The sequence below is a fragment of the Capricornis sumatraensis genome, chromosome 2 (genome assembly GCF_032405125.1).
Source record: "Capricornis sumatraensis isolate serow.1 chromosome 2, serow.2, whole genome shotgun sequence".
Classification (NCBI taxonomy): Eukaryota; Metazoa; Chordata; class Mammalia; order Artiodactyla; family Bovidae; genus Capricornis; species Capricornis sumatraensis.
The window spans coordinates 50,624,297-50,650,654 of NC_091070.1; the positions used below are offsets into that span (position 1 = coordinate 50,624,297).

A 26,358-nucleotide genomic window follows, 5' to 3' on the forward strand; every position below is an offset into this window, starting at 1 on the left:
TCCCAGTGCACCAGCCCCAAGCATCCAGTATCATGCATCGAACCTGGACTGGTGATTCATTTCATATATGATATTATACATGTTTCAATGCCATTCTCCCAAATCATCCCACTCTCTCTCTCTCCCCCAGAGTCCAAAAGACTGTTCTATATATCTGTGTCTCTTGCTATCTCGCATATCTTTCTAAATTCCATATATATGCATTAGTATAATGTATTGGTGTTTTTTTTTTTTCTGGCTTACTTCGCTCTGTATAATAGGCTCCAGTTTCAGCCACCTCATTAGAACTGATTCAAATGTATTCTCTTTAATGGCTGAGTAATACTCCATTGTGTATATGTACCATAGCTTTCTTATTCATTCATCAGCTGATGGACATCTAGGTTGCTTCCATGTTCTGGCTATTATAAACAGTGCTGCAATGAACATTGAGGTACATGTGTCTCTTTCAGTTCTGGTTTCCTCAGTGTGTATGCCCAGCAGTGGGATTGCTGGGTCATAAGGCAGTTCTATTTCCAGTTTTTTAAGGAATCTCCACACTGTTCTCCATAGCGGCTGTACTAGTTTGCATTCCCACCAACCGTGTAAGAGGGTTCCCTTTTCTCCACACCCTCTCCAGCATTTATTGCTTGTAGACTTTAGGATTGCAGCCATGCTGACTGGCGTGAAATGGTACCACACTGTGGTCTTGATTTGCATTTCTCTGATAATGAGTGATGTTGAGCATCTTTTCATGTGTTTGTTAGCCATCTGTATGTCTTCTTTGGAGAAATGTCTATTTAGTTCTTTGGCCCATTTTTTGATTGGGTCATTTATTTTTCTGGAATTGAGCTGCATGAGTTGCTTGTATATTTTTGAGATTAGTTGTTTGTCAGTTGCCTCATTTGCTATTATTTTATCCCATTCTGAAGGCTGTCTTTTCACCTTGCTTATAGTTTCCTTTGTTGTGCGGAAGCTTTTAAGTTTAATTAGGTCCCATTTGTTTATTTTTGCTTTTATTTCCAATATTCTGGGAGGTGGGTCATAGGGGATCCTGTTGTGATGTATGCTGGAGAGTGTTTTGCCCATGTTCTCCTCTAGGAGTTTTATAGTTTTTGGTCTTACGTTTAGATGTTTAATCCATTTTGAGTTTATTTTTGTGTATGGTGTTAGAAAGTGTTCTAAGCTACCACCTAGTCCTGGCATTCTGTAATATCCCCCAGTGTCTACATATATCCACTTTTAGGCCCTCTCCAGTACCCCCCTCCACTCACAGCTAAGATGATCTTTTAAAAACTCAAATCTGGGGGCTTCCCTGGTGGTTCAGTGGTCAAGAATCTGCCTGCCAGTGCAAGAGATATGGGTTCAATCCCTGGCCCAGGAAGATTCCACATGCCATGAAGCAACTAAGCCCACGCACCACAACTATTAAGCCTGCATTCTAGAGCCCACAAGCTGCAACTACTGAGCCCACATGCCTAGAGCCTGTGCTCCACAGAAAGAGAAGACCCCACACCTCAACAAAGAGTCCCCACTCGCCACAATTAGAGAAAGCCCAATCGTAGCAGTAAAAACCCAGTGCTGGCAAAAATAACAAATAATTTTTTTTAATACTCAAATCTAATGGTGTCCTGTTCCTGCTTAAACCACTTCAGTGACTTATTATTGCTCTTATCTTGAACATGATTTACAAGGCTCAGTATGGTCTGTCCCCTGAATTAGGCTCATTTTGCTCTGTACTCCTTTGCTGCCTCTGGGAGCCAGTCATTTCTCTCATTCTTGGATACGCATTATACTGTTCCCATCCTCACCCCCCAAGACATTCCCCACTTCATGTGATTAACCTCTATCCTTCCTTCTGATCTCAGCTCAGACATGATATCCTTAAAAGAAGCTATCAGAGATCTCTAGCAAGGTGAAATTCCCTGCTTACATTTGCTCATAGAAATATGTCCTCTACCCCCATAGCATACATCTCTGTTGTGATTTCACATTTCTGTGTGTATGATTATTTCACTTATGCTTGCTTCCCTCATGAGACTCTGAGCTCTGTAAGGGGCAAGAACTCCACGTGCTTGTGTTAAGTACAGTGCTTGGCACAGCACACAATGAATACGCCATAAATATTTGTTAGGTGAGGGAGGACAGCAAAGAACACCCTTGTGTGGTATTAGTTGTAAACACAACAATAAAGTCCTGTTTCTCTGGTCCATCCAGTGGTACTTGGGAATAGTGCAGTCATAAATAACTCTTCTAGACAATGGTATCCATAACTTAACCAGGAGTTAGCCAAATACTTCATTACTGTTTTGGCAATGGCATGTTCTCAGGCAAGTTATAATCTCTTTAGACCTAAACTCTTGATTTCAATTATACACTAGGTATGTTTTCTGTTCTTGAAATATCTGCAGCTCTTTTCTCCGGGCCCTTCCTTCTCTTCCAGTCTGCCTCCTTAACTTGGAATAACTGTGGGCCTCCTGCAAAGACAGGGGAGGGCCTGAAATAGAGCTGGCTTCTCTGTGGCAGAGCTGGGAAGAAGCACACAGCATGGGTACTAATTCCATGGGACTGTTTTGGGATTCAGAAACAACCACTGGATTCTACCTCTTCAAACTAGTTTTGAAAAACAAGACTTGAATGTTCGATGTGATGAGAAGCTAGTCTTGAATACAGTTTGCTGTCTGTAGGGATGTTATTCATCAAACTTAAAAAATATAACCCAGGAGACTTGTTTAGGTATCTTTACTCCCTTTCTTGTTTAATTGGGGTGACATATACTCAGGTTGAGCTCTTTCTGACTCAGTGATCTCTAAGCAGTAAAGACTTTCAAGCTACTGTTGTTTACTTACTATAGATTTTGCCTAAGTATTTCATGGTAAATGAAGGAAAGCAACTTGGTTTTCAAACTAGAATGCTTCTTAAGAAGTTGGTTTCTCCATCATCCTGATTCTTGATTCCAAGCTATCTTGGGTAGATGAATCCCAGCTACAGGATCCGAACAGGAGATCCCATTCTGTTCTACAGACTTGCCATGTGAAACTTGCAATTGTCTCCCTGTATGTTCATTTCTTCAGGTCTTCCCAGGTGGCTCAGTGGTGAAGAATCTGCCTGCTAATGTAGGAGATGCAGGTTGGATTCCTGGATCAAGAAGAGCCCCTGAAGAAGGAAATGGCAACCCACTCTGGTGTTCTTCCTGGGTGCTCTTCCAGAAGAGCCTGATGGGTTACAGTCCATGGGGGTCACAAAGAGTGACTGAGACACTGAGCACACACACGGTAATCTCTTCATCTCTAGAACAAATGCAGTGGTTCTCAACATCATCAGGGAGCTGCAATTAAATCACTGAAATGTTATTGGAAGAGAAAAAGAGTGATTAATTTTGCAGAACAACACATCTATATTTTATTCATGTTCTATAATGTGCATGAAAGTGCCTTCAGAGAAGAATGTTTACATTGGATGTATATGTGCCTGATTTGACAATTCAAGCTACACTTCAACCAACCATTTCTAAATAGAAAAAAAAAAAAAAGTCAGAAGCTTGCAATTGTGCAACATGTAAATCTCTCCTGGACTGGAGCCCATCACTGTGGTTTGGCAACGACGCAACCAATACATCTCTTTTCTCATCTCTTGAAAAAAAAACCAACAGAGAAAAAAGTACCATGAAAAGAAAGGTAATGATTAATCCATCAGGCACAAAAAGGGTTGTTTTCAGGATTTCAGGTTCTACCTCGCCATTTCAAATAAACAGCAGCAACCACGGAATGACAACTTCACCACCAGAGGAGTAAACCACAGGTTCTAATTGGGACTGGATAACCGAATCAGACATCACCAGAAACCTGTGAGCAGTTGTTAAAAACTTTTATGTGCCAGTGAAGTCGGGATCAGAAGAAGCAGGTGTTGGTGAAACGAGCGGTCTCTGAAGAAGCCCCAAGATGCAGCCTGAGATGGAACAAAAGAAAAAAAGCTTGAAGCAGAGATTGGTCTTGAAGAACACTTTAGCCAGGGAAACGCTCTCCGAGTTCTTGGGTACATTTATAATGATTGTGAGTATTTCCTGAATTTTGAACCAAGGATGCCTCATTGTAACCTAGCTCATGATAAAAATTTTTATCTTTGTTTTGAGTTCGTCATTAGACTCACTTCTTTCAGCAATCAGCAAGTTACTTCCAGGCTGTTTGGCTACTCAGTGGCCAACATTTTAGGTTTCTGCTTACTCACTCCATTTAGCCACAAAAGTGGATGAGAGAGGAAGAGGGGCATGAAGTACTTTCTTCATTTTACAGATTTACTCGGGCTCTAAAATGACTTTGTGACTAAAGTTAGCTGTTAGAAAAATTTTCCCTTTGCTTAACTGATTTATACCCTGCTTATTTCCCCAAAAATGTTAAGCTGATTTATCAATAATCAATAAATATGGATGCCAAGAGACAGCTTGTTATCACAAGTGCTTGGCAAAAATTGTGTTGTCAGATCACTTGATTTTTACTAAATTTAAAAATGCACTAATTTATTAGGTAGAAATAGTGTACTGTGCAATGGTCCAGCTGTAATTTTATTATTTTCCTCCTCTGTTTAACTCAAACTAATCTCTAAAGAGTTTAAATTAGACAGTTATAAAAAAATTGTCAGATGTAAAGGAAGGATGTATTCTAAGAACGTTTTGAGGATTTTACCTGAAGATTAGCACAGCTATTAACAAAAGTCTGGAAAGTTTACTTAAGTGGCATGGGCTCTAGGTTTTCATCCTGTTGCATGTTCCATCATTCTCTGTATCCTGAATTTTTAGCTGGGCTCAAACCATTAGTGAGCAAAAGTTAAATGTGCGATTATTTTCATGAGTAGCTGCTACTGATTTTAACTCGCTTTAAAACAACAACAAAAATCTGATCAAAGATTCCCTACTCCATTTATGAATAATTTCATTTTTAAGATTATAGAGGATTATCCATAAACTTTGTACACTAAAAGTTCTTGGGTGATATGCATCATGGTGACTACAGTTAATAGTATTATATTACATACATGGAAATTGCTAAGATTATATCTTAAAAGTTCTCATCATAAGAAAAAAATATATAGTTATGTATGCAGATAGAAATTAGTTAGACTTATTGTGATGCTCATTTTACTATATAAACAAATATTGAATTAGTATATTATACACCTGAACCACCATATTGCTATATGCTAATTACACCTCATTTTTTGATTTGTGTAAATACATAACATTTCAGGAGACTAATCCAAGACTAAGAAATGAATATGGACTCAAAAAATTGAACTAGTGTAAAATGAGACAGAGCGATATGTTTTCTGGTTTCTGAAAACCTCTTTGTGTATGATTCATTCAACTATGTTCAAGGTATTAGGACAATTTCTTATACTCCCTCTTGACCATCCTCCCCTCTCATCTATGTGACTTAGTTAGATGAGGGCAGTGTTGGGGAGAAGGGCGTTGGAAGGAAAAAAGAGAGAAAATAAAAGTTCAAGATTCTTCTGATTCTAGTCACTCTTTACTGAAACATTGCCCTCAGGGAGTCAGAAATCCTGTGGTTATGTTCCTTGACAATTTGTTCCCAAAGGGAAGAGTGGTGGTTATCCCAGCTTAACTTTATCCTCAGGGTGACCTGTGATACAGAGAAGTGAAGTAAATTCAGTTACAAGTCTAAGTGCTCTGCAAATAAAATAGAGGAGGAAGTGAGCTAAACATCTGTGTATTTTGTAACCAAAAAAAAGTTAAAACCCTCTTTATTTCTTCATAAGAATCTATTTCATAATCTCATCCTGTCTAATTGAGTAAATGAAAGTGAAATTTAGCTATTCACTCTTCTGCTCATACAAATAGTAATGTTTCTTCCCCTACAATTCAAGGTGGCAGCTATAGAAATAATATCTTGACACTGTATGCTGAAAAATTAAATTTTGTATCTTCTGGCTAAAGCCAATCATTTCTTGAAATGTTTGATTTCTATTTATACTGTTCTAAAATGAACCCTGATGAAATCTTTCTGATTATAATAATCAATTTTGTTGAGGCTTGTGGGAATGTATAAACAAGGAAATTCTGCAAAAATGTATTTTTTCAATATACATGTGAATTAAAATTTTAGTTTTTAATAAATCTACATGGTCTTGCTCAAAGGTTATCCAAAGTAATTATTTCTGCTTTATTAGAAAACGTGCATTTTGTCTTACTTTCTCTAGTAAAAAGTTTGCATGTTGATAAGGCATGGAGCAAAGGGAGCACTAAAAACTGGCAGAGTGTATATGAAGGACTCACTTTATTTGTAAAGATAATTTTCACCCAGACACTGGGAGTCTGATGCCATTTTCACCCCAATCTTGAAAAGTGCTCTTAAGGGAAGCATCTCAAGCTCATTCACACTGTGGTATAAATGACTGATAAGGGCTACTATTAGCATTAAGGGAAGAGAAGCTCCATGAAAAATTCTCTGTATATTAAAATAATTAAGTCATAACCTAAAAAAATTAGCTCTAATTTGGCCTTTTAGACATTGGGATGGATGGTGGTGGGGATTTAGTCACTAAGTAGTGTCCGACTCTTGTGACCCCATGGACTGTAGCCCACGAAGCTCCTCTCTCCATGGGATTTTCCCAGAAAGAATACTGGAGTAGGTTGCCATTTCCTTCTCCAGGGGATCTTCCCAACCCAGGGATCAAACCTGCATCGTCTACATTACAGGCGGATTCTTTACTGCTGAGTCACCAGGGAAGTCCAGACGTTGGGATAGGCAGGCCTTTTTGCCTTTACTGGTGTGAGGAAGACAGGTTGCAATGCATCTTTCCTATCACAGAGAAGAGGCTTAGAAGCACTGAGCTGCAAATATAGGGTGTAAGTAATAAGCATCTACTGTTTGTTAGCTTCTTTACCTACATTTATCACTTGTAAACAGTTGGAGAAATGAGGGCTCAAAGAGATGAAGTAACTGCCCCAAACCAGTGGGTTTTGCAGTGAACTGGGGTTCTTTCTAATTATAAAGCCTACGCTTTCCGCATACTTCTACCCATTGCTGGAATTCCTTTGGTAGTGTCCTTGATAGATAGTAAATCAGATTCTGCTTTAATATTTCCATAGACTGGAGCCTTGAGTTAACACTGTGTGTATATGTGTTTAATTGATGAGCACCTGATGAGACCAGATTGTTAGTTGGGCCACCAAGAAGAAAAAACTACTCAATTCAGGTGGAAGGGTGTAAAGGTGAAGGCAGATAACAGTCTTCTCAGCCCCCTGCATGTGGGCCCATGACGTGTGGGTTTCAGGTTGCACATTAAATATACACTACATGTAAAATTCCTGACACAGGAAGCTCATTACATGTTAGCTCCCTTTCCCCTTGATCCTTCTGCTCTTACTTGAGAATCTTTGTAGTATTTAAAAGTAGCTGCTTTGTCCCCTCCTGGGCATCGTGCTCATACCTTTCCCTAGAATTGACTACAGAACTCTGCCCATATATAAAAGAAGCCCATCAATGTGTATTGAATTAATAATTCTTTTAGGAGGCTGAACTTCCCAAGATCTCTCATTATTTCTCACAGGATCTATGTTCACTCCTCACTATTCTGTGTACCCTCCTCTCTCTCCAAACATTCCAGGATTCTTTGATACAGAGCCCATCCTATTGGAGATGCTAAGGTGAACAGCCCAGCCAGCAGCCATATTTCCCCTTATGGTGGAAGGACATCCTTCCAGGGCTGGACTTAGAAGTGGATGGCACCTACTTGTATATTGGGAAAGACCCTACATTTTTTTCCTCACCCCGTCAAGCCTGTCCATTAGACATCTACTTTTTAGCCTATCTAAGAATGAAATAATGCAAGCACTTTTGCTAAAAGTAATACCTTTGATCTGTGCCCTGAAGGGAAACAGAAAGGGCAGAGGCTGGTTACAGAAATTATAGGGCTCTCAAATGATTATTACAAAGTGTGCTCAGATCTTGGAATAGGTCTGGTCCATATTAGGAAGCTGTTGAAACTAAAGAATATAGGGTTAGCATTCAGTGTGAAATAGGAAAGTTCTTAAAATTAGCCAGTTCTTAAACTAAGGCCACTTTGCAGGGTGTAATTTAGGGCAATCCTGGCCTGCTACATTATCTGGAGTTCCTAGAGACTGGTAGGACAACTGTGAGGTAAGAGTAAGGGTGGATGTCCTTTGCCCTTCTTGTTGGTGGGAAGCTAAGGCACAGGCTGATGCAAGTATAGGTCCTAGGAATCAGCATGGAGCCCAGTTGTCCTGTCTTCTACACATACTGGGCCTTGGGTTTCCACTCTGCTTTTTCTCTAAGAGGCATGGAGTGTTTTTTCATCTGGGCTGTTGCTTATTTTTTGTAACTCTCCATGGAGAGGAGGGGGAGAGGGAGGGAAGGAGAGAGAGAAAGAGAAATATGATGAACTCCATTTTGCCAGATGGGAAAACAGATGTAACACAATCAAGAGGTTCACCCAAGGTCACCCAGCCCAAGAACATAAGAGCTAGGCTTAATATCTTGACTTCAGTCATTCCTAATATATTTGTTTGGCCAAAAATTTCGTCTGGGTTTTTCTATTATATCTCACAAAAACTTAAGTGAAATTGTTGGCCAACTCAATACCAGTATTCAGTGAGAATTAACACCTTTCATGTGGAAGTCCAAGAGAACTTTGTCAATTTTATAGCCTAAAATACATTAGACAGTAGAGTGTCAAAAGACTATTATATAGGACAGACATGACCATGACATGAACATTTCATAGGTCTATTAGCATGAAGTTTTTAGACTTCTTAAACGGCAACCCACTCCAGTATTCCTGCCTGGAGAATCCCATGGACAGAGGAGCCTGGTGGGCTACAGTCCATGGGGTCACACAGAGTCAGATATGACTTAGCAACTGAGCACCCAGGCTGACCACCTACAATCACACTCACCCCCCTGTAACATCAGAACTCTAAGGTGGTTCAGCCATCTCTTCATGGCTCTGATGAACATGTTGGCCGTGCATGGCACTCTGTTCTTCCCCTAATATTTCTATTTTCTAGATCCTCCTCTGTGAGACCAATCTGTGGCTTAGAACAAAGGAACTAAAAGGAAGGGGCCCTTAAGGGACTTCATAAATCTTCTGTCTTCCTCTCTGGCTGGAAATGCCCCTGTCCTGTCTCCTCTCTGCTTGGTTCAAGCTTGTAGCTTTGCAAAGCTGCGCCCTACTCCAGGCCTACAACCTCCAGGACTGTGGACCCCACAGAGCTAGAGCTGTCAATGTGCGGGCCAATAAGCCGGGAGCCTCTGTTGATCTTGGATGGCTTGTTACCCAGAGCCGTGGAAGGAGCCTCATCCATAGGCCCTTACCCTGGGATGCAGTTGTCTCTGTTGTCTGATCCCCGTGTCTTTCCGATGAGGAAACAGACCCATGGGCTCGCTCACAGAATTCTGTCCAATGCTCTTTCTACCACAGCAGAACATGGGAAAGAAGATCCACCGCCAACGCTATCTGCTTCTTTTGTTTATTTACAGCATATGTCTAGTACTCTGCCTTTTCTGAATCTGTACTTCTGCATGTGGGTGCTCTGTCACTTTAAGAAAGCCCAGGGTTCTAAGTGTGGAAGAGTCAGCCATGAGGTCTTCTGTGGGCTCTTGCCCTGTGCCTTCAACGCGGGTGCAGAGGGGCCTGAAGTGGAAGATTCTCTCACTCCAGATAGAGTTTATGCAATGAAGTCAAAGGATGCCGAAGGGCATTAACACTCACTTTAATCCTGGAAAAATCTAGTGAGATAAGGAAACCGTTCTTATTTTACAGGTGGGGAAATGAAGGCTTAGTATATGGAACACCTTGCTCACAGGCAAACGCGTGGTGGAGCTGGATTTAGAATCAGACCTCTCTGGGTTCTCTTCCTTCTTACACATGCTTTTGCACTTTACTATTGCCTCCCATGACAATCTATGTTACTATTTTGGATGTTTCATAAACTTATATGTGTGGCTTCATAGTTTTTATCCCTTCTACCATTTGAGATTTTTTTCCCTCGAAGACATTTTTTGAGATTTATCTATTTGGGGCCATGTTGACGTGGGTGATTCATTTTAACTGTTGTGCCAGACAGCGAGTATGGATATCCATTCGCGTCATGAACTGTTAACGTTGTTTGCAGCATGTCACTGCTACCAACTCTGCTGTTAAAGACATCCTGTTCAGGCCTCCTAGTACACGAGTTCCTCTTTTAGAAGTGGGTTTTTTGGCCTTGGGTGTGTCGATCTTCACCTTTACGTGTATTTTAACATTGCTCTCCGAAGTGGTTTCAGACTTTTACTATAGGCAGTAATATAAGAATTCCCATTTCCATATACTCGTCAACTCTTGATATGCTTCAACTTTCTATTTTTGTCTATTTGATATACAGGAAATAAAAGTTCACTAGAAATTTTAATGAACTTCTAGTGCAGTTGATCTTCTCACGTTTACTAAACTTTGAGATTTTTCTCCTCTGGAAATTGCTTCTTCATATCCTCTGCATATTTTTTCTTTGTTTTTCTACTTTTTCTTATTGGTTATAGGATACTGATATTTAAAACCAGACTTGAAAAATATTTTGTGTTTTAATTACAGCTTAGTATTTTGCTTTTCACATTTAGGTGCTTGAATTATTCGAATTAAAAAAAATTATTGAAGTATAGTTGATTTACAATGTTGTGCTAGTTTCAGTACAGTGATTCAGTTATATACATATATATATATAATTTTTCCGATTCTTTTCCATTATAGATTTTTATAAAATACTGAGTATAGTTCCCTGTGTAGAATTTATTTTGGGGTAGAATGTAGAGTAGGTGTCTCTATTTGGAAGGATCACCAATTGTTGCAGTACCATTTTGACTCTACTGCTTGTAATGCCATCTCTATTATATACCAGTTCCCACATAAACGTGGTGTATATCTAGACTTTATTTAGTTCCATTGATCTCTCTGTCCAAACCCATACCACTGCCACCTATTTCTGTTATGATTGCTTTCTAAATAATTTTTGTTATCTGGTATTTTTCTTCCTTGTTATTTTTTCAATATTGTCTTAGCTATTTTTAGCCTTTTAGTCCTCCACATGAATTTTAGGATCTGTAGTTCCATACATACCCTGTAGAGATTTTGACTGGAATTGCACTGAGTTTACAGTATTCTGGACAGAACTGACATTTTGAAATAGTGAATCTGCTCACCCATAAATAATTCTTCATTCATAGGTCTGCTTTCATATTTCTTTCTAAAGTTTTATAATTTACTTGGTATTAGTCATACATTTATTTTTGTTTGATATAGTTCTAGCTATCTTCTGGTTATGATCACTACTGTGAATAGTACCTTTTAAATGATATTTTCTAATTGGTTATTACTAGTGTTTAGAAACAATACTGAGTGTTATATACTGATTTTGTATTCAGCAAACTCGGTCATTCTCTTATTAATTCAAATAAGTCTAAGATTGTCTTAGATATTCTGTATAGTTCAAAGCTGTCAAATTTGAGTGCCACTACCCATATGTGGCTACTTAAATTAAAATGAATCTTAAATAAAATAAGAAATTTAGTTTCCACCCTTCCTAGTTCTATTTTATGTGCTCAAGAACCTTATATGACTATTGACTACCATATCAGACAGCAGAGATATAATAATAGAACTTTTCACTCATTGAAAAATGTTCTATTGGACTGTACTGACATAGATAATACCTTTTTCTCTGAGAATATGGGAGCTTTTAATTTTCTTTCTTTTTAGTCCTTAAATATTTAATTTCTTCTTATTATTATAATCAGAACTTCTTGTTCAATGTTACTAGAAGTTATAATTGTGTCATTCTTGTTCTATCCCCAACTTTTAAAAATCTGCTTCTTATATTTTACCATTAAACAATAGTTTCCCTTGGTTTTGGGTAGACATTCTTGATGTGAGAAAGGAAATTCCTATCTCTTTCTCATATACTAAAACTCTGATTAGGAACAATTGTTGAATTATACATTTCTACATCTATTGAGATAACCACATGGGTTTCTGTTCTTATCTGTTGATAAAGAAAATTACATTGATAAATATTTTTAGTGTTAAATCATCCTTACATTCCTGAGATTAATTCCCATCTAATCACAGCATTTAGTTTGTAACGTTTCATTAAGGATCTGGACTATAATTTCAATTATTATATTGTCCTGTCTACTTTTATTACCAGCAGCGTATTAACTTCATGAAATATATTGGAATTTTTTCCCACTTTTTGTTTTATGGAACACTTTGTATAAAATGAGGATTGCCAGTTCATTAAAGATTACTTAGCATGTGAAATGAAAAAGAAAGAGAGATGTTTGAAAGTAGATTTCTCTAAAGCTATGTTTCATTTACATTTTGTTATTAATTCTATTTTGGCAATTTATTTTTTTCCAGAGAACTGTGCTTCATTCCTGTTTTCAACTGTAGTTTTAAATTTTTTTTAATATTTTCAAAATTTATATAGTGAAAGCAGTAATTTTGAAATAATTTTTCATAGTATTGGCTTCCAGCTTTTAAAAATCTCTGCTGTACCTGTGGTGATACCCTTTAATTTTCATTTATTTTTTATTGAAGTATTTTGATTTATAATGTTCTAATCTCTGCTATGCAGCAAAATGACTCAATCATACATATATATGCATTTTGTTCTTTAATTTTTAATGTGGTTTCTATGTTTTCCACTTAGCTTCTGCTTTGACATTTCTTACATTATCCCATTGAATTGATTTTCCCATCAGTTTTCTTTATTTCTCCCTTTTCTCCTCTGCTTACTCTTTCTATTGTTTAAGTACTTATCCTTACATTTTAAAAAATGTATTATTGCACTAACAAACTTTGAAATGAATTAACATCTTTCCTTCTGAACAACACAAAAATGTTGTAAAAGCCTAATTGTAATCAACTACTCCATCTTATGACATTATTATCTAATATTATACTCATTGTGCTTAATATTAGTGTTTTGAATAGTGAATACTTATTTGAATTTACTATCAATTACCAGTTTATTTGTTAATCATTACTGCATTCACCCTTTATTTTCTTTCAGATGCTGGCTTCTTTGTGCAGTAAAAAAAAAAAAAAGGTTTCTTAAAGAAATTTTTCAGGAAGGGTAGTCTTTGTTTGTCTGACTATGTCTTTATTTCACCCTGAAGCTTCAATGATAAATTAGCTGATAAGTTTTAGGTTGATGGTTGGTTTTGTTTAGCAATTTGCAGGTATCATCTCAGTATCTTTATTATTGCTATTGACAAGTCTATTATTGGTCTAATTTTTGTCCTTAATAATCTGCATTTCTCTGACTACTATTACAAATTTCCCCCTTTTCCTGAAACTTTACTATAATATGACTAGGAATGAATTTATTTTTTTTTTGTAGTGCCCAGGATTCATTGTTCATCTTCAATTTTAAGATTTGGAATTTTCACCAATGCTGGAAAATTCTCAGCCTTATTATCTTTTCTCTCCTCCAGACTCTATTTTTTTCTTTCAGAATTTCTATTATACTTGTATATATGCTTGATGCTCTCACTTTTTTCATTACCTCTCCCAACCACTTTCACAAATCCATCTAAACCTCTCCATGATGAATTTTGTGTAGTGCTCTCAAATCTGCTGTTTCATTAATTCCCTATTCAGTTATATCTAGGCTTCTTTTAATATGTTTATTACGTCTTCAGTTTCCTTAATATGTTTTCATTTCTAGAAATTCTATTTGGTTCTTGTGCTTAATTGCTTTTATTTTCTCTCCTTAGGTGTTTATTTTTTTAATCTGTTTAACTGAAGCCTAACATATTTACAGTTCAGTTCAGTTCAGTCGCTCAGTCGTGTCTGACTCTTCGCAACCCCATGAATCGCAGCACGCCAGGCCTCCCTGTCCATCTTTATTCCCATCATCTCAAGTTTTGGAGTTGGGAATCCTCCTGCTTATTTTATGCACTGCTTCATTCACAGAGGATCATCTCCTTTAGTGTTTCATGGATTTGTACTGTAAGCTCTTTAGGAAGGTTTATTCTTCCGTGTGGGAAATCTTTAGGGCCCAAATTATGGCACTGCTCTTCCAGAACAGGTGTGCATTTGCTTCTGCTAGGTTGCCCAGGTATATCACCAACCAGAAATGATTACCATAAGGTGGAAAACTGAAAAGGAGAAGACTGATGAGTGTGGGTGCAGTGGTGAAGAGCTCTCTGCTCCCTTTCTCCCACCTGGAATATGTGACCGTGAGTGACTAGGAAACCCTACCAGTTCAGTTCAGTTCAGCTCAGTCGCTCAGTGTCCGACTCTTTGCAACCCATGGACTTTGCTCAGTGTCCGACTCTTCATAGCCCAATGGACTGCAGCACCCCAGGCCTCCCTGTCCATCACCAACTACTGGAGTTTACTCAAATTCATGTCCATTGAGTCGGTGATGCCATCCAACCACCTCATTCTCTGTCGTCCCCTTTTCCTCCTGTCTTCAATCTTGCCCAGAATCAGGGTCTTTTCAAATAAGTCAGTTCTTCACATTATGTGGCCAAAGTATTGGAGTTTCAGCTTCAGCATCAGTCCTTCCAATGAATATTCAGGACTGATTTCCTTTAGGATGGACTGGTTGGATCTCCTTGCAGTCCAAGGGACTCTCAAGAGTCTTCTCCAACACCACAGTTCAAAAGCATCAATTCTTCGCCGCTCAGCTTTCTTTATAGTCCAACTCTCACATCCATACAGGACTACTGGAAAAACCATAGCTTTGACTAGATGGACGTTTGTTGACAAAGTAGTGTCTCTGCTTTTTAATATGGAGTGTAGGTTGGTCATAGCTTTTCTTCTAAGAAGTAAGCGTCTTTTAATTTCATGGCTGCAATCACCATCTGCAGTGATTTTGAAGCCCCCCAAAATAAAGTCTGTCACTGTTTCCATTGTTTCCCCATATATTTGCCATGAAGTGATGGGACCAGATGCCATGATCTTAGTTTTCTGACTGTTGAGCTTTAAGCCAACTTTTTGATTCTCCTCTTTCACTTTCATCAAGAGACTCTTTAGTTCTTTGCTTTCTGCCATAAGGGTGGTGTCATCTGCATATCTGAGATTATTGATATTTCCCCCAGCAATCTTGATTACATCTTGTGCTTCATCCAGTCCAACGTTTCTCATGATGTACTTGGCATATAAGTTAAATAAGCAGAGTGACAATATACAGCCTTGACGTACTCCTTTCCCTGTTTGGAACCAGTCTGTTGTTCCATGTCCAGTTCTAACTGTTGCTTCCTGACCTGCATACAGATATCTCAAGAGACAGGTCAGAGGGAAACCCTATGCTTTCTCCAAATGAGGCTGAATCTCTTCAAATCCTTAGACTCTGAGTCAGTATCAGCTGAAGAAGGGCTTTCCTGCAGTCTTCCCCTTATCAGCAGTGAACATGAAGGGCCAGACTAACTTGGGAAATTCCAGAGTTCCAAAGGACCTGGGGAGAAAAGTCTGTTCTGAGTCATTCATCTAAGGGCTGCAGACTCATAAAACCATATTTGATTCTGCCAAAAATAAGCTCTGTGATCCCTGAGTTTTAATTTTGTCCCAGAAAACTTGCTATTTTCATTACTTTTTTTTTTTTTTACTTTACAATGCTGTATTGGTTTTGCCATACATTGACATGAATCCACCACGGGTGTACATGAGTTCCCAATTCTGAATCCCCCTCCCACCTCTCTCCCTGTATCATCTCTCTGGGTCATCCCAGTGCACCAGCCCCAAGCATCCTGTATCCTGTATTGAACCTAGACTGGCGATTCATTTCTTACATGATAGTATACATGTTTCAATGCTATTCTCCCAAATTATCCAACCCTTTCCCTCTCCCACAGAGTCCAAAAGTCTGTTCTATACATCTGTGTCTCTTTGGCTGTCTTGCATACAGGGTTATCATTACCATCTTTCTAAATTCCATATATATGTGTTAGTATACTGTATTGGTGTTTTTCTTTCTGGCTTACTTCACTCTGTATAATAGGCTCCAGTTTCATACACCTCATTAGAACAGATTCAAATGTATTCTTTTTAATGGCTGAGTAATACTCCATTGTGTATATGTACCACAGCTTTCTTATCCATTTGTCTGCTGATGGACATCTAGGTTGCTTCCATGTCCTGGCTATTACAAACAGTGCTGCGATGAACATTGAGGTACATGTGTCTCTCCAATTCTGGTTTCCTCGGTGTGTATGTCCAGCAGTGGGATTGCTGGGTTTTGAAAAGGAAGTATTTTTGTTTTTTACTTTCCAGACGTGCAGCTGCTTAGTTTTTAGTGACAAAGTTTGTTGCAACATGTTCTCATTACTTGACAAGAAAGGAGAATGTGGGATGAGAGCAGAAGCTGTCTCCTCCTTATTTATCACCCTTGTGATGCAGAGGACTCATAATGTGAGGATTATGAGGGGGGGAAGCCTCATAGAAATGAGATCACAAGCCATGGAATCAATCAATATGTAAAAGCACCCAGCAGTGACTTTATGCATCTAGTGGGCTCCTTATTTCATGTCTGAGGTAGGATTGCTATGTGCACTGACCCTGCAAAGCAAAGCAAATGCTTTAAAAGTAAATATGCCAGCAAAATGTGCACCCCACCCCCTAGCCATCTTGATAGATGGGCTGATACACTCTAAGCTACACGACCAGGACAGTCAATCAAGACCAAAAAGGATCTGAGGGCTTAGTCCTCATCCTAGAATAAGTCTACATGGCTTAATTTCTTTCTTTGCAGGAAACCTCCCCCTAAACCCTATGCCTCTATCAACAGGTATTTTAAAGAAACTGGAGTGTATTGCTGTAATGGACTCTTATGCAGCTGTTAAAAATAATGAGGCCAATATTCATATGCTGATATAGAAAGACTCACTAAACTTTTAAAATGAAAAAGCAGGTAGAAAATATTCCCATTTGTATAAAATGTACACACATTTAACAGGATATACCAGAAAATATTGTTATTGGTTACCTGTAGAGAATAAAATATGAAATCTGGAGTGAGAAGGACACTAATTCTCATATTTTATCATATGCCCTTTATAACTGAAAATTTTCTACATGTCCATGAATATTTTCTTCACTTCTCTGCTCCCCATAAAAGAGCTCACTCAGCGGAATTTATCTCTTCCAAGTGATTTAGGGAGTTGCTCAAACTGTTCTGAAGAACACTAGTTCTGTAAAATGCATGCAAGAACTACGTGAAAGAAAATGCTGTCCTCCCCAAATACACTTTGGAAACACTGGGATAAACCAAGCTAAGCAGTTTTCTCAACTGTAGGAATTATTGGAGCCTTTAACCTTCACTGTTAATCTCTAAGAGGGGACTAGAACATACAGCTGTCCCCAGACTAACTTGGTGACAACCCCCATTTTGTGAGGAGCGTCTCATGGAACTGCTGATCCATGGAACATATGTTAGGAACTGCAAGCTCTGGAATGAAACTGAGAAACAAATCAGGGCTCTAAACCCTTCCATCTTCAAGGATCTTCCAGACTGAGAGTGACCTGAAATATACTTGACATTGCTGGACCACTCTGAATGAAGTGAGAATTGTCCTCAGCAACCTCCCGTCCATACCCAGCACACTCAGCCCCATACTTATCCTGATATGAACACACACACACCTTAACAAATTATTCATTAGTTTCTTATTCTGACTCTTATTCTGGCATTATTTGGGGTGAGCTGAGGGAATGAGTGACTGGGTGCCGATCAGAAAAGGAGATCACTATTCTTTCCAGCTCAGTGGAAATAGTGGAGTTTCGCCGCCTCTCATTTCTGAGAACTGTGTTGGTTCTGGGTACTCTTCTACTTAGAGAGCTGTAAGATTGGCCATTTGCCCATTCACTTGGTTCTCAAATCTCAGATTCCTCTCTTTTTATGAGCCTGTCTTAATATCATCTCTTTTGAAGTACAACTGATTCTTAGAGGTGACTGATTGTGATTGATTGTGTTCTGGTATTATCTCAGGTTACATGCCACCCAATACTTCATTTTTAACCAGAATGTCCAGATTTCAGTCTAAGTTCTTTGTGGCTATTTTTGTTATGAGTGAGAAAGTTTTATTTTCCAATTGGAAATCTAACCAACTGGAAAGCTGTGCATAAAGAGACATTCTGTTCTAATAAAGAAACCAAGTAACCCCAAGGAGATAGCAGCAGTTGTCACAGGAGAAACACAGGACTGGAAATCAGAGAAGCTGTCTCCAGATTCAGATTCTGCCACTTGTTAGCAATAGGATTTTTTGTTAAGTCACCCAGTTTTCCACTTTTTAAATGGGGATTTAATATTGAGAGGAATGTTGTTCAGTCAATATGTACAACTCTTTGCAACCCCATGGACTGTAGCATGCCAGGCTTCCCTGTCCTTCACTATCCCCCAGTTTGCTCAAACTCATGTCCATTGAGTCAGTGATGCTATCTAACCATCTCATCCTCTGCTGCCCCCTTCTCCTTTGACCTTCAATCTTTCCCAGCATCAGGGTCTTTTCCAATGAGTCAGTTCTTTGCATCAGGTGGCCAAAGTATTGGTGCTTCTATTATGGAAGTAATAGAAATGAGACACTTTGTCCGTTGTATACATGCTGTAAATGCTTGCTCATTCACCCATCCAGTGGCCAAAATAAAGGACAATCAAACCTGGACCTTATCACTTGCTGCCTCTGTGAAAGTGAGAAATTCTCTTGACCTCTTAACCTCTCTAATCTTTGTTTCCTTATATGTAAAGTGGAGACAATAAGAGGAGCTGGACTCATTGGGTCCTTATGAGAATTAATGGGCTAATATATGCTATTATACTCAATAAGAAGTATTTGTTTCTGTTGTTGTTACTATTATTATTACATGTTCCAATAGACAAAGTCACATAAAATAAATAGGTATATTATTATATAGACAGATGGAGTAGGATGTGGGACTTCTGGTAACAGACACCTACAGCACAGGCTGGAGCACCAAGGTTTGCCGAGACCAGGGTCCAGACAGGTGGGGATTTATTCTTTTTCCTCTCCAGGGACAAAAGACAGAATGCTTACAGGGAGAGGAGACACTCTGGCAAGCCCCCAAAATGACTTTCTTTTCAAGAATAGGACTGTGTTTTCGGGTCTTCCTGTTACTTAACCTACTTAGATAAAGTTTTACCCATAGTTAGTCATTCATTTGAAGGTGGCCACAGATCCTTCCTCCAGGAAATAGGAGGCTGTCTTGTATCTCAGGCCAGGTTTGCTAACACCATAGTGTCTGTGGGGCCAGAGAGTTACAAGCCCCCAAATCTAAGTGGGTTTATCTTCCTAGGATTTAAGATGGTACTCAATAGCCCCAGAGCTTATTGAAACCAGACAGGTAAGATATCTGAATGAAATGGGCCTGGTGGAGTTAGGGAGGAAGTGGGCAGTGTACACCATGTCTTAGAGGGCATTTTGTTTGCCATTCAGACCATCTCCACTGTGTGTAAGCAGGAATGAGGTAAAGCTTCATCAAATATTACAGTTTTGCAAGAATGATCAGAAATCCAGAGTTCTATGTGTAATTTTTCTATTTTTAAATACTGGCAGCAATTTCTAAAAATCACCATGTGGGCCAAACAAAACACATCTTTGAGTCAATCCTACTTAAAGGCAGTCTTCAACCATGGCCCACTAGTCTGTGACTCTGCTCTGAAGGTGTCCTGAACCACATTCTACAAAGACAAAATATTCTCATCAGAAAAGCACAGATGGAGAGACTGTTGAGGGTCTAAGCCTGCTGTCTGATATTATCTGTTTAGAAGAGGACTGACTAATTGAAATCGAAGTCCTACATGCAAGACTGTGTTCCTTTTCTCTTCCACATCCTCAGTTCAGTTCCGTTCAGTTGCTCAGTCGTGTCTGACTCTTTGCAACCCCATGAATTGCAGCACGCCAGGCCTCCCTGTCCATCACCAACTCCTGGAGTTCACTCAGACTCACATCCATCGAGTCAGTGATGCCATCCAGCCATCTCATCCTCTGTCGTCCCTTTCTCCTCCTGCTCCCAATCGCTCCCAGCAGCAGAGTCTTTTCCAATGAGTCAACTCTTCACATGAGGTGGCCAAAGTACTGGAGTTTCAGCTTTAGCATCATTCCTTCCAAAGAAATCCCAGGGCTGATCTCCTTCAGAATGGACTATTTGGATCTCCGTGCAGTCCAAGGGACTCTCAAGAGTCTTCTCCAACACCACAGTGCAAAAGCATCAATTCTTCAGCGCTCAGCCTTCTTCATAGTCCAACTTTCACATCCATACATGACCACAGGAAAAACCATAGCCTTGACTAGACAGACCTTTGTTGGCAAAGTAATGTCTCTGCTTTTGAATATACTGTCTAAGTTGGTCATAACTTTTCCTCCAAGGAGTAAGCGTCTTTTAATTTCATGGCTGCAGTCACCATCTGCAGTGATTTTGGAGCCCCCAAAAAATAAAGTGTGACACTGTTTCCACTGTTTCCCCATCTATTTCCCATGAAGTGATGGGACCAGATGCCATGATCTTCGTTTTCTGAATGTTGAGCTTTAGGCCAATGTTTTCACTCTCCACTTTCACTTTCATCAAGAGGCTTTTTAGTTCCTCTTCACTTTCTGCCATAAGGGTGGTGTCATCTGCATATCTGAGGTTATTGATATTTCCCCCGGCAATCTTGATTCCAGTTTGTGTTTCTTCCAGTCCAGGGTTTCTCATGATGTAATCTGCATAGAAGTTAAATAAGCAGGGTGATAATATACAGCCTTGACGTACTCCTTTTCTATTTGGAACCAGTCTGTTTTTCCATGTCCAGTTCTAACTACTGCTTCCTGATCTGCATACAGATTTTTCAAGAGGCAGGTCAGGTGGTCTGGTATTCCCATCTCTTTCAGAATTTTCCACAGTTTATTGTGATCCACACAGTCAAAGGCTTTGGCATAGTCAATAAAGCAGAAATAGATGTTTTTCTGGAACTCTCTTGCTTTTCCCATGATCCAGTGGATGTTGGCAATTTGATCTCTGGTTCCTCTGCCTTTTCTAAAACCAGCTAGAACATCAGGAAGTTCACAGTTCACGTATTGCTGAAGCCTGGCTTGGAGAATTTTGAGCATTACTTTGCTAGCGTGTGAGATGAGTGCAATTGTGCGGTAGTTTGAGCATTCTTTGGCATTGCCTTTCTTTGGGATTGGAATGAAAACTGACCTTTTCCAGTTCTGTGGCCACTGCTGAGTTTTCCAAATTTGCTGGCATATTGAGTGCAGAGCTTTCACAGCATCATCTTTCAGGATTTGAAACAGCTCAACTGGAATGCCATCACCTCCACTAGCTTTGTTCGTAGCGATGCTTTCTAAGGCCCACTTGACTTCACATTCCAGGATGTTTGGCTCTAGGTGAGTGATCACACCATCGTGATTATCTTGGTTGTGAAGATCTTTTCTGTACAGTTCTTCTGTGTATTCTTGCCACCTCTTCTTAATATCTTCTGCTTCTGTCAGGTCTATATCATTTCTGTCCTTTATCAAGCCCATTTTTGCATGAAATGTTCCCTTGGTATCTCTAATTTTCTTGAAGAGATCCCTAGTCTTTCTCATTCTGTTCTTTTCCTCTATTTCTTTGCATTTATCAGTGAAGAAGGCTTTCTTATCTCTTCTTGCTGTTCTCTGGAACTCTGCATTCAGATGCTTATATCTTTCCTTTTCTCCTTTGCTTTTCGCCTCTCTTCTTTTCACAGCTATTTGTAAGGCCTCCCCAGACAGCCATTTTGCTTTTTCATTTCTTTTCCATGGGGATGGTCTTGATCCCTGTCTCCTGTACAATGTCACGAACCTCCATCCATAGTTCATCAGGCACTCTATCTATCAGATCTAGGCCCTTAAATCTATTTCTCACTTCCACTGTATAATCATAAGGGATTTGATTTAGGTCATACCTGAATGGTCTAGCGGTTTTCCCTACTTTCTTCAATTTGAGTCTGAATTTGGTAATAAGGAATTCATGATCTGAGCCACAGTCAGCTCCTGGTCTTGTTTTTGCTGACTGTATAAAGCTTCTCCATCTTTGGCTGCAAAGAATATAATCAGTCTGATTTCGGTGTTGACCATCTGGTGATGTCCATGTGTAGAGTCTTCTCTTGTGTTGTTGGAAGAGGGTGTTTGCTATGACCAGTGCATTTTCTTGGCAAAACTCTATTAGTCTTTGCTCTGCTTCATTCTGCATTCCAAGGCCAAATTTGCCTGTTACTCCAGGTGTTTCTTGACTTCCTACTTTTGCATTCCAGTCCCCTATAATGAAAGGGACATCTTTTTTGGGTGTTAGTTCTAAAAGGTCTTGTAGGTCTTCATAGAACCATTCAACTTCAGCTTCTTCAGCGTTACTGGTTGGGGCATAGGCTTGGATTACCGTGATATTGAATGGTTTGCCTTGGAGATGAACAGAGATCATTCTGTCATTTTTGAGATTGCATCCAAGTACTGCATTTTGGACTCTTTTGTTGACCATGATGGCTACTGCATTTCTTCTGAGGGATTCCTGCCCACAGTAGTAGATATAATGGTCATCTGAGGTAAATTCACCCATTCCAGCCCATTTTAGTTCACTGATTCCTAGAATGTCGATGTTCACTCTTGCCATCTCTTGTTTGACCACTTCCAATTTGCCTTGATTCATGGACCTGACATTCCAGGTTCCTATGCAATATTGCTCTTTACAGCATTGGACCTTGCTTCTATCACCAGTCACATCCACAGCTGGGTATTGTTTTTGCTTTGGCTTCATCCTTTCATTCTGGCAAAATTGGTTGAGGCAATAGTATAAAAGTCATTTTATTTCTGGCAATATCAGAAGATAAATCTTGATCTTATATTATCATAGTCAAGTTCTTCATGAGACCAATCTGTTATACATGCATATGATATATTAATATATCTCAGATTTAATGTCAGGTGGCTCAATAATTTGGGGTATTAATCAAGTAATTCAAAAATTTACAGAGACTTAAATGTCAAAATTTCTGTCATCTAGTTAGTAATGTTTACAAAACTACATCCCATGTGCACTTTCACTAGGCATAAATACTTACACCATTCATGAGTAACAAGCTTGTAACATAAAACCTCATACAGTTTTCCTGATTTTCAGCAGTTCCCAGCTCCTACCTCTCCTACTGCTCTGTGAGCTTTGAGAGGCCCTGTGTCTGGTTTTTCGCATCCCTCCTACACCTGGCAGCATGCATGGCACTTAAATTTTTAAAGGTACATGAACAGAGAGGACTGGATGAATAAAAGTGAATACCAAATCTCAATGAGAGGTATTTGTAGACTTGGAGATCTTTGTTTCCTACAGTTTGATTTTTAGTTTTTTGCATTTCATTTTTTCTATTTTTAAATTTAAATATATATATATTTAAAATTTTTACCATGTTGTGCTGATTTCTGCCATACAGCAATGCAAATCAGCCATAATTATACATACATGCCCTCCCTCCCTCTCCTCCCTCCCCACTCCCATCCCTCCAGGTCATCACAGATCACCAGGCTGGGCTCCCTTTGCTACACAGCAATTTGGTTTTTTGAAAGACAGACTTGTGAAATACAAATCTGGACAAATGACTTATTTAGCTCAGGTACAGTTGAGGACTGTTCATGTAAGTGAAGGAACATCAACTTTGGATGGAAATGTTAATTTGGGATTCAAAAAGATATTTTCACTGTAAGTCCTTGGGTAAATTACTTAATTTCTTTGGCCTAAGGTTTCAGTTTTTTCCCTCCTTAGGTTTTTATTGGGATTAAATGAGATATTTATATCATATATATATGGAGTGTATGCATACATATCTGATAAAAACACCTACACTCACCCACCTATACACAAAACAAATCAGTTTACTTAAAATATGTGTTGCCACAGATATGTTCTTTTAATGCTGACTTCTATTCTATGAATATTTATATCATTTTATAACAAATTACCTACTGAAGAATATTTTTCATTCAAAATATATTCCTTACCTATTTCCAGGAAGATCTGCAGCAATATAAGGTGAACAGTCATACACAATCCCTGTTCTTGCATCACACTGCGGCTGCCCACAGTGGGCACAAACTGGCACCACTGGGTTAAAGGAGGGTATTGGCTTCCTAGACAAGTATTTAAAAGCACAATAAAACACTAGCCAGGTGTGCTTTGAAGGTACTAGAGCACTTTGGAATGATCACCTGGCTTAGTTCTTTGGTTCTGATTCAGTAAAATGTATTAAAGGGGCACGCGGGGCCCGGACAGAGAGGTGGAATTGTTTGACTTCTTGAGTCTTGTCGTTGTGATAGGTTTGAATGCTAAATAAGTGCCCTAAATGTCGGCCAGCGCTACAAGATATCCACATGGCTCATGGGTGTGGCCTGTAAGTGTGGGAAAGGCCCACCCCACCGTTCTTTCAGCCAGGAGTGGACAGGCTTGGTCAGCATCAGGGGGAGGAGTGTGTCTCCAGCTGACGACTGCAAGACAGGGAGACGCTGTGAGGAAAGAAACCAGCAAGAGAACACAAGAGAGGGAAAGGTTTCACCCTGCCTTCGGGTCTAATCTTCCCTGGTGAGCACTCGGTCTAGTGGAAGCTCTCTCTGCAAGGGGAGTTAAAAATCAAGCACACAGGAATCAAAAAAATAGGTTGTGCATGAACTGAAAAAGTTGCACTTAATCACCAACATGTCTCATTGATCTCTGAGAAAGGAAGGGAAATGGGGCTGAAAAGGAATTTTCTCCAGGTCATGGGAAGCTTCAGCAATAAAGCACAAGTGTTGGTGTTTTTCTGAACCACAGTGACCACATATGTTGTCACCAGAAAAGCCACTCGTCCTGTCACAAAGAGCAGGCTCTATGAGGAGGCTTCCAAATGAGCTTCAACCTCAGTACTTTCTCCTCAGACTGTATCTGGTCTCCAGGGAGGCCTTTACTAATGGGTGGTTTGGTAATAGATGACTGCTGCCTCCAAACCCTTCCACATTCCCAGACAGTCTTTATTCTCAGTATGCAGATAGGAAAACTGGTATCCCCATTGTACCTCCTGTGGAAAACCCAGTGTCCTCCCTGAAACTTTCTGTGAATTCTTGGGGACCTTGCTTGCTTCTGATGACCTTTTGCTCTGTCCAATATGTAATGGTTAGGAGTACAGTCCTCTGAGTAAGACAGGCCTGCAATCAAACCCTGGTTCTGTCTCCTTTCCTTTTATGATGTAACACTGGGAAAATTGCTTGGCCTTTCCCAACTCCAATTTCCCCATCAATAAAATGGAGATAATAATACTTCCCTTTCAGAGGGATCCTAAGTTAATGGGATGATGATGAAATAATACTGTACCTGTATTACAGCCCTTAGCATAGAATTGGCACAAAGCACACATCAAATAGATGGTAGCTGGTATTTGTATTCTTTTACTCACATAACGCTAAACAGATGAGTAAAGATAGTCAATGTTTCATTCAGCCTTTACTACAAATTCCATGACAATGTTTCCCAAGGAGTTTCTTTCAACTTTGAATATTTTCAGGAACTCTATAGGATAGAAACTATTTTTTAGTATCCATTAATTCTTAAAATACTGAAACACAAGATTCTAGAAGGTATGACCTGGATGACTGGGAATGACTGGGGTTACTTCACTCACCAATCAATCTTTTGTAGGAATTCTGGCTTTCAAGTGTCTTTTTTCCTTTTCCACTGAAATCCTTTCTCCTACTCCTGCCCTGCAAAGACCCTGATAACAATAGTATTCACCCCTTCTCTTTTCTTCTTCTTTTTTTCTTTGTTGTTGTGTTTTTGTTTTTGTTCTTTTGGCCACGTCGTGTAGCTTGCAGGATCTTAGTTCCCCAACCAGGGATTAAACCTGAGCCCCAGCAGAGAAAGCACCAAGTCCTAACCACCAGACATCCAAACACTAAAGCCTTGCCATCTGTGAAATGACCCATCTTTGGAGAATAATAACAAATAGGCAAAACACCTTGAAGATATAAGACATGTTAATTTTTTCCTTCTTTGGACAATGTTGATGTGCACAGGGAATCACAAATCACTTGTGTTAACTACAAAATTCCCCAGTAATCCCTGGCCCCAGAGTACATGCATTTGCCAACATTTTACTAAGGAATCATCAACCTTTACTAACTGCTTTTCTGAAAGGGCTTAGCTTTTATATATCAAGCAAATATTTTAAGTGTCTGTTAGGCACTGTGTTTTCTTTTTTTTTTTTTTTATAAATTGAAGAACATTTAAAATTTTAATTAAACTTTTGAAGTAATAATTTCAGGTGTAAGAAACAGCACAAAGAAAGCCCACATGCCCTTTCCCTTTATTGAACCTGATAGTACTGGGTTAGTGAAAAAG

General features: G+C 39.2%; 1 protein-coding gene across 2 annotated transcripts in view; it reads left to right on the forward strand.

Moving 5' to 3' along the window:
- The first annotated feature begins 3,733 nt into the window (after positions 1-3,733).
- The window catches only part of AQP9 (aquaporin 9), a 51,135-nt gene continuing 28,510 nt past the window's right edge, over positions 3,734-26,358 (forward strand). For both annotated transcript variants that reach the window (XM_068963813.1, XM_068963814.1), the window contains exon 1: positions 3,734-4,031. In XM_068963813.1, the coding sequence (XP_068819914.1) occupies positions 3,921-4,031 (111 nt within the window). In that variant the 5' untranslated portion in view covers positions 3,734-3,920. The remainder of the gene's footprint in view (positions 4,032-26,358) is intronic.